Source organism: Nematolebias whitei, chromosome 11 (genome assembly GCF_014905685.2).
Source record: "Nematolebias whitei isolate Nwh7 chromosome 11, NemWhi1, whole genome shotgun sequence".
Taxonomy (NCBI): Eukaryota; Metazoa; Chordata; class Actinopteri; order Cyprinodontiformes; family Rivulidae; genus Nematolebias; species Nematolebias whitei.
This window is the reverse complement of record NC_056508.1, coordinates 30,938,713-30,946,584: the sequence shown is the minus strand read 5'-3', so window position 1 is coordinate 30,946,584 and position 7,872 is coordinate 30,938,713. Positions and strand designations below refer to the sequence as shown.

The 7,872-nt window shown below is 41.7% G+C and overlaps 1 protein-coding gene across 1 annotated transcript in view; it reads left to right on the top strand.

Moving 5' to 3' along the window:
• The window catches only part of acvr1ba (activin A receptor type 1Ba), a 15,302-nt gene extending 7,693 nt beyond the window's left edge, over positions 1 to 7,609 (top strand). Inside the window, exons 2-9 of the mRNA XM_037684874.1 lie at positions 1,266 to 1,502; positions 1,599 to 1,859; positions 1,957 to 2,187; positions 2,392 to 2,559; positions 2,669 to 2,825; positions 3,249 to 3,373; positions 3,457 to 3,587; positions 5,412 to 7,609. Of these exons, the coding sequence (XP_037540802.1) occupies positions 1,266 to 1,502; positions 1,599 to 1,859; positions 1,957 to 2,187; positions 2,392 to 2,559; positions 2,669 to 2,825; positions 3,249 to 3,373; positions 3,457 to 3,587; positions 5,412 to 5,537 (1,436 nt within the window). The 3' untranslated portion in view covers positions 5,538 to 7,609. The remainder of the gene's footprint in view (positions 1 to 1,265; positions 1,503 to 1,598; positions 1,860 to 1,956; positions 2,188 to 2,391; positions 2,560 to 2,668; positions 2,826 to 3,248; positions 3,374 to 3,456; positions 3,588 to 5,411) is intronic.
• Positions 7,610 to 7,872: the final 263 nt, after the last annotated feature.

Below are 7,872 nucleotides of genomic sequence, written 5' to 3'. Positions count from 1 at the left end.
ACACACACACACACACACACACACACACACACACACACACACACACAGAATCCAAAAAGTCCTCCAACACATAAATCAACTTTTCAAGAAGTTAGTTTAGTGGAAACTACTCCTATGACGCCAGGGTTTGTGGTTTTGGTCACTTTGCTGTTATTTCCTCTTGACGCACTCCATGAATCAGACATTTTTTTTAGTGTTTTTTTTTTTTGTTTGTTTGTTTTGTTTACAAAATTCTTAATAATTCGGTTTCTGTATTTTATTTTTGTTAAATCAGCTGACATTTTTTATAGACACCAAAGAGAACTTGTTCAAGAATACAAGACACAGGATTAGTGGAGTCTTGCCAGTCTTTAAATCCTTTCTTTCCTCGTGGCCAGAGACTTTCGGTGCCAAGTCCTTTTTGTTGAAAAATGAGGTTTGAAATTCCTCTCCTCTTTGTTTTTTAATGTATATCCTCTCTAGAGATTAAGGCTGAAGTGTTCCCATGTTTATTTCCGCTACAGACCAGTTCAAGTTATGTTTGGTAAAACATTATGTCATTTCTGTTTGTCCATTTTTGAAAGAAAAGAAATACTTGTCATTCCATAACCCATCCAACCGGCTGCTACCCTGTGTACTGTGGTAGCAGAAGAGCTCTTTGTGTTGACCTTACTCTAAATGAGAAGCGTGTGTTCGATGACTAAATCACATTTTAGTCTAAATCAAATCAGTTTGTAGCTTTCTTGCGTTCTGAGTCGCCCTTCCAGTACTCCTCCTGTTTTAGATCTTGCAGATCGGTGTAGACCTCCTGGTACTGAGCTGATTTCACAGTGTAGTTTCATTCTGGCACAAGTTTCTTTGTGTCACATCTGAATGCACGGGAGCGTTCTGCGTTTAATGGATCTCCTGTTTTTATTAGCTTCAACAGAGGCAGCTCTTGTGTGTCCCTGTGAGAAAGACAGAAGGAGGGAATGAAGCAGCTTGCTGCGTTGGGGATTTGACGTGAGCCTTCTTTCCTTGTTGGGTTTCACGTTGTGCATCCCCCTGGGTGGGTTTGTCTCTCCACCCTGCGTGTTTGGGTTCATCTGCAGTAAGAGATCCGATTTCAGGGCCGCCGGGGCCGTCTGGCTGCTCCTGCTGACCTACACATCATAAAATACTGACAGTTTAATGGGGCTTACTTCATGATTAGGGTTTAGAGTAAGCTCGCCCTCTGCTGGTCAAGAAAAGTTTTTTTATTTCATGTCCTAACCTTTTTCCTGAACACTCTTTTTGCTTTCTTCCAGCTTTACGTTGTAACTGCACAAACTGTGTGCAAACAGGCTTTGAGTGCGAGACAGATGGCGCCTGCATGGCCTCTACCTACATGGTACATGGGAAGGAGGAGCACGTGCGTGTCTGCATCAGCCTCGACGAACTGGTTCCTGCTGGACACCCCATCTACTGTCTCAGTGCTGATGGCTACATGAACACTCACTGCTGCTACGTAGATTACTGCAACAGCATTGACTTGAAAGTCCCAGGTGAACCGCCTTCATCAAGCGCCGTTCAGTTTGGTCACGGCGGTCTGATTTTACACTAAACGTCTTTTCTCCTGTTTGTTTTGTTTTTCTTTTCAGTCCCAACGAAGAGTGGACCCTGGTCGAGCTCTGGAAGCACGTTGGGACCAGTGGAGCTGGTGGCGATCATTGCGGTTCCGGTGTTCCTGCTCGCCGTGCTCTTATTAGTTGGCTTGTTTTGGTTTTGCTATCATCAGAGAGCTTACAGCCACAGACAGAGGCTGGAGGTGGAGGATCCTTCCTGTGATCATCTCTATTTAGCCAAGGACAAGACCCTGCAGGACCTCATTTATGACTTGTCCACCTCTGGATCAGGATCAGGTCAGTGATTTACAGTAAAGTTTTTAATGTGCCACATGTTTACATCTTTAAAGTACATGGGAAGACCGATCTTTTGTGTGTCCAACACTCCCTGCAGGGTTGCCCCTGTTTGTTCAGCGTACGGTGGCCAGGACCATCGTACTGCAGGAGATAATAGGAAAAGGTCGTTTTGGGGAGGTATGGCGAGGGAAGTGGAGAGGAGGAGACGTGGCAGTGAAGATTTTCTCATCAAGAGAGGAGCGCTCCTGGTTCAGAGAGGCTGAGATCTACCAGACAATCATGCTTCGGCACGAAAACATTCTAGGATTCATTGCAGCAGACAATAAAGGTGAGGAAATCTGTGGGTTCAGGTGACTTTCCTATTTATTTTCCTTTAACTGAAGACGTACATTGCACCGCTGTCTGAAACAGGAAATCCAGTTCTCTTTAAAAAAAAAGACAGAAAAGTGCTAATTGTTTTGGTAATGAGCAGAAATATGATTTTAAGCAGCTCCAGTAACGGATGCAGTAACAGAGCGATTTTGTTCTTTAGATAACGGCACATGGACTCAGCTGTGGTTGGTGTCAGACTATCACGAGCATGGCTCTCTTTTTGACTACCTGAACCGCTACTCCGTCACCATCGAGGGTATGATCAAGCTTGCACTTTCGGCTGCAAGCGGCCTGGCACACCTGCACATGGAGATCCTCGGCACTCAGGGTGAGATGAGCAGTAACTGAATTAAATAAAAATGATAAATTAATACAGCAACACAGCCCGTTGTTGCTCTTAATGCAAACACAATGAATTGTTATCCTTTCCCCTGCAGGTAAGCCAGGCATTGCTCACCGTGACCTCAAATCTAAAAATATCCTTGTTAAGAAGAACGGCACGTGCGCGATAGCTGACCTTGGACTGGCAGTCCGCCATGAGTCCATCACAGACACAATCGATATAGCTCCCAACCAGCGTGTGGGCACTAAGAGGTAAATGTTTCCATACCCATCGGCACATTCTGAACCTTGCAGGTATTTCCTAAGACTTTAAAGGCTTAGCCGGCAGATTCTTGTATTAATCCTTCCACAAATCTCATGTACGTAGTAAAAACTGCAGTACAGTCTTCAACCATTGTTTGCACAGAGACAAAGTGAAAGTGCTGAGGGGTGCATCATTTCTTTTTTACCAGATGTTCATTGTTTTTAAATTTAGACGATCTTGCGAGAGAGAAGAAAGTGCTTTGAATATTATACAGTGATATAAACCCTTCAAAAGGTGCCCAGCCTGAAACGGTTTAAGAATTTTAAGTCCGTTTAAATTTTAAACCAATAATCATTAAAATATTTTTGAATATTTTTGTTTTTGTTTTTTGAGGATCGCACAGTTAAAAAGTCTCATATACGTTCATCCAGGTACATGGCTCCTGAAGTCCTGGACGAAACCATCAACATGAAACATTTTGATTCCTTTAAGTGCGCTGACATTTATGCACTCGGCCTGGTGTACTGGGAGATCGCACGTCGCTGCAACACAGGAAGTAAGAGCAGACACGGCAGCAAAGAGTAAAACCTCGAACAGAAACGTGAAACCAGAAGCTGACCTTTCCTGTTTGCACTGCAGGTATTCACGAAGAGTACCAGCTGCCCTACTATGACCTTGTGCCCTCCGACCCCTCCATAGAGGAGATGAGGAAGGTGGTTTGTGACCAGAAACTGAGGCCCAACGTGCCTAACTGGTGGCAGAGCTATGAGGTATTTCATGCTGAGTTTATTGCACTGATGACTAAAAATATGCTAACAGGCTTTAAAATAATTAATGTTGCGGTACAATATGTTCTGTTTTATAGGGAAATAAAAATGTATTGCCTTAATTTAGATATCCTCTTTAGTGTCCAACAGCAAGAGGTTCACCAAAATCTATTTCTTTCTTTTTTTGGATTCAAAGGAAGCCAGGGCAGTTAGAAAAATACTTTATTCCTGTCTCTGCAGTTTACATAGTTAATAATGATCAGCTTGAGTAAAGAAAAGATGGAGGGCACTTATGCCTCTTTCACTAGTGCCTGTACAGCACGGTACAGCTGGTTTTCCATACACTCCATAATGGCTCTAGTGGGCGGGTTCAGAGTTCAAAAATTAACGTCATGCGCCTTAACAGCTGGTGGTAAGACCCTGAAACAGGTTTCAGTACAGGGTGAGGATTTATTTTTGAAGTTTCTGGAAAATTAAAAAGAATACAGATTATTAAAATGATCAAATTAATAAAACATTTTTTTTATTATTATTTCGGCTGCTCCCTGCGTTAGGGGTCACCACAGCGAACTAAGTCGCACAAAGACTTGGCAAATATATATATATATATATATATATATATATATATATATATATATATATATATATATATATATTGTGTTTACTTTTATTGTTCAATTAGATGTGTGGTTTTGTTTCTTGTTCAAATTTTTTATCTTTAGCTTTGCTTTAAAGTTTGATTCTTGTTTTGTGATTTGTACATCTGTGGGTTAGAATAAAGTTGAACTAAAGGCTGTAGCTCTTCTTTAAACATATCTGTGGGAAAATTCCTGAGAGATCCAATAATTTTTTTTTTTTTTTTTAATGATTTTTTTCAGCTCATTTATCTTTTAACAGATTATTTTATAAAGTCGTTAAAGTGAAAACAGGATTTTTTTTTTTTTTTAAATCTTCACTGATTAAAAAAACAAAAACATTATTTTTTTTTATGCAGAAAATGTTTTTAAAAATTGGCCTCACGCGCTCCTGCTGGTCGGCAGCACGGAGGATTCTCCGTGGTGACCGGCGGAGCTCCATCTAGCTCGCTCTGAATTTTGTCATCCGCCACCAAGCACAAAAAACGCCTGCACTTGAGCATTAGACCACGGTGTTGTCATTATTGTTTTTAAAATATTTAACATAGGTCCAGTCGCTCCTCGAGTTTGAGTTCATGCAAATGGCAGATCGAGTTGTTGTGAAAGTTTCTCAAACAACCAGTGACTCCACCTCCTGACCAGTCTGTGACCGACAGTGTTCTGACGTCACATTTTAAGGCCAGCTGGGTACGGCTGGAACTCCAGAGACAAAGGGACTGAAAAAGGGGACGTTCCACAAATAATTGCTAGTGGAAAAACCTTGGAACAGAGCCGAGTTGACACGTGCTGTACTGGTACTTATGGAAAAGGGGTATTCGTACAAAGTAGTTTTACTTTTTTCACTTCCCCCTCAACTCTTTTTTTCCTCTCGTCTCAAACAAGATAACGGGAAGTTCGAACTTTAATTTTCTCAGCTTGTGAATTCAGCACCAAGTCCAGTTTGTTTGAAATAAATGAGCAACACAGACTCCTGTAAGGAACATCTTCAGTAATAAATTTACCTGACAGGTGTGTGTGTGTCAGTTTTCAACTTAGAGAAATTTGGGGGGCGTTTTGTTCTTGTTACAGCCTGTTCATTAGGACTTTGATTTAAAACCATAAAAATAAAAAATTTGTGAAGTTGGTTTAATTTTAAATGTAGTGAAGGGTCTGGTGATTTGTGACCTTAACGGGCGTGTCCTCTGCTGTGCAGTCTCTGCGTGTGATGGGGAAGATCATGCGGGAGTGCTGGTACGCCAACGGAGCGGCCAGGCTGACGGCTCTGCGCATCAAGAAGACTCTGTCCCAGCTCAGTGTGGAGGAGGACGTCAAGATGTGAGCGGCCAGGCGGCGAAATAAAACGACGCGCTGGAGACGCACATGCCCGGTCACACTCCCACATAGGAAACAAACACTAAAGACAAGACTGCAAGTGAAAACCCTGCCAGTTTTAAAGCCACACTCCAAGTTGTGACAAGGCCTACCTCACCTTTTTAGCCAAAACTACTGAAAATCACTCTCCCACCCCCGGGTCCCTTTACCCCTCGTCTCATCTCAACGCTCCTCTCCACGGTCGACGACACACAACAGCACTACGGGTGCTAATATCATAACACTCCACCTTCTTCTTTTCATCTCCCAGGGCAGGAATTACTACTAATGTACAGTGACACCATTTTTATTATTATTATCATCATCAGTTTGTTCTGTGACAAACTAAACGTTTCCAGAGGAGTCGAGTACGTTGCAGATTTCAAACTTACCGCCTCGCATTCTTTTTGCATTATCTGTTGCTGTGTGCAAGGCGAGGGGGGGTAGGGGGGAGGCTGACGCACTGTTTTTATTTGTGTGTTTGTGTGTAAATGGTGTCTGAACTACTAGCATGTGATGTCTTCTGGTGCAGGCTGTAGTTCATTAGACTAAAACAAAAGATCAGTCATTTGGTAAGTGAGCATCATCAGCCAGCTTTCATGGCACACAAACAAAAATGAGTTGCACTCGTCTGTAGCTTCCTCTGTGTGTGTGCGTGCGTGCGTGCTTGTGTGTGTGTGTGTGTGTCGCACAATGGATGTCCTGGTGTTCGTTTGAAACGTGGCAGGGAAAAATGTTTGGGATGGTTTTATTATTATTATTTTTCTAATTTATTTGTTGATAGATTGTGTCATATTGATGAACACTGTGAGATGAGACGCAACAGACCGCAGTCTTGAAAAGAAATTTTACTGTTTTTTTTTTTTTTTTTGATCAGACGTCAGATGAAACGTTGCCGTCGTTTAGTGAGATGGTTGACGAGTTTAGCCATGACCCTGTCGGTGATATCGTGCACACTGAGCAAATAAGAAGCGTGTGAAATGCAAGCGGTGAATCCATTTCTTTGTTTTGTTTTTAAATACTTGGTGTTTTTGTGTAAAGAGGTCGTCGTGGCTTTTCTTTTTACTTTGACATGAGACACTACTGATGATGGGTACATGTGATGCTTTTTATTGTCTGTGTAAAAATGTCCGTTCTCCCCGTTATATGCAGCAAGCTTCAGTGTGACATTTGAACAGTGAATTTGCTCCCAACGGTACTTTCACGGGGCTATTATTATTTGTCTGCATGGTTTCTTTCTAACTGTGCTTTTTTCAAAAGAACTCTGTTTATTATTGTTTATTATTTTTGTTTTTCCTCAATTGCTCCTCTCATGGCAGTTCGGTGGTACTACTGATCCCAGATCTACACACGCTCAAGTTTCAGTATTTGTCCTGTGTGATGACATTTCCTTCTCTTTTAACACTGGAACACATAGAAGCATTGTGTCAATGAAATACTACCACTTTTTTTTTGTTTGTTTTAACCCCCCCCCATCCCCAGGAAACTGACAATTAAAATGTAAAATGTGGGAGAAGTTGAAGTGAATCTGCAGAGTGAAAATGCATGTTTTCATCCCGGTTCTGCAGCTCCGAGTCTTTCTGTGGACACTATGAAAGTATTCCGCTGATGTGACCTTTGGTATGACCTTGACTCTGTTCTGAAGGGCGTTCGTTACTTAGTTAATTAACGTTAACGAAGCCATTCAGAATCCATGGGTCATGTTGGTGTCCGTTCTGCATGCTGCCTCAAACACTGGGTTGTCTGCACTGTTTTTCCATCACCCACAGATTGATTATTTTTTCCTGTTCTGTTTGTTTCATTTGTAACCCAGAATTGTTGCTGCTACTGATAACGTGTGTAGAAATGTAGTGGAAAGATGGAAGTGGATGACTGCTGAACCAAAACTGTCCAAAAAGAAGAAAAAAAAGAACCAACACTCCTGTCCATGTTTGGTTTGTTGCCATGGGTATTTGATCATCATGTTCTTAGGTAATATTTCAAGTTGTTAAAAGTAATAATGTGCAGATCTTTTCCAAATTAGTTCAAAAGTGTATATAGACGTATACAATAAATTCCTTTTTTTTCTTATCTGTGGTTTGTGTTAATGTTGAATTCTACCTGCAGGGGCTTGAACACGTGAATTGAAACGTTTCTGGTGCCAATGACTCAGTGTTGTGATACTCTTTAAGAAACTAAGTTTGTAGTGTAGTATGAGGTGTTGGGAACACCCAAGTTCAACCAAAATGCTGCTCAGGCTCATTATGGTCATCGTGGTAACCGCACACCTGTGTCTCACTCCCTGACTGCAAACGGGAACAAAA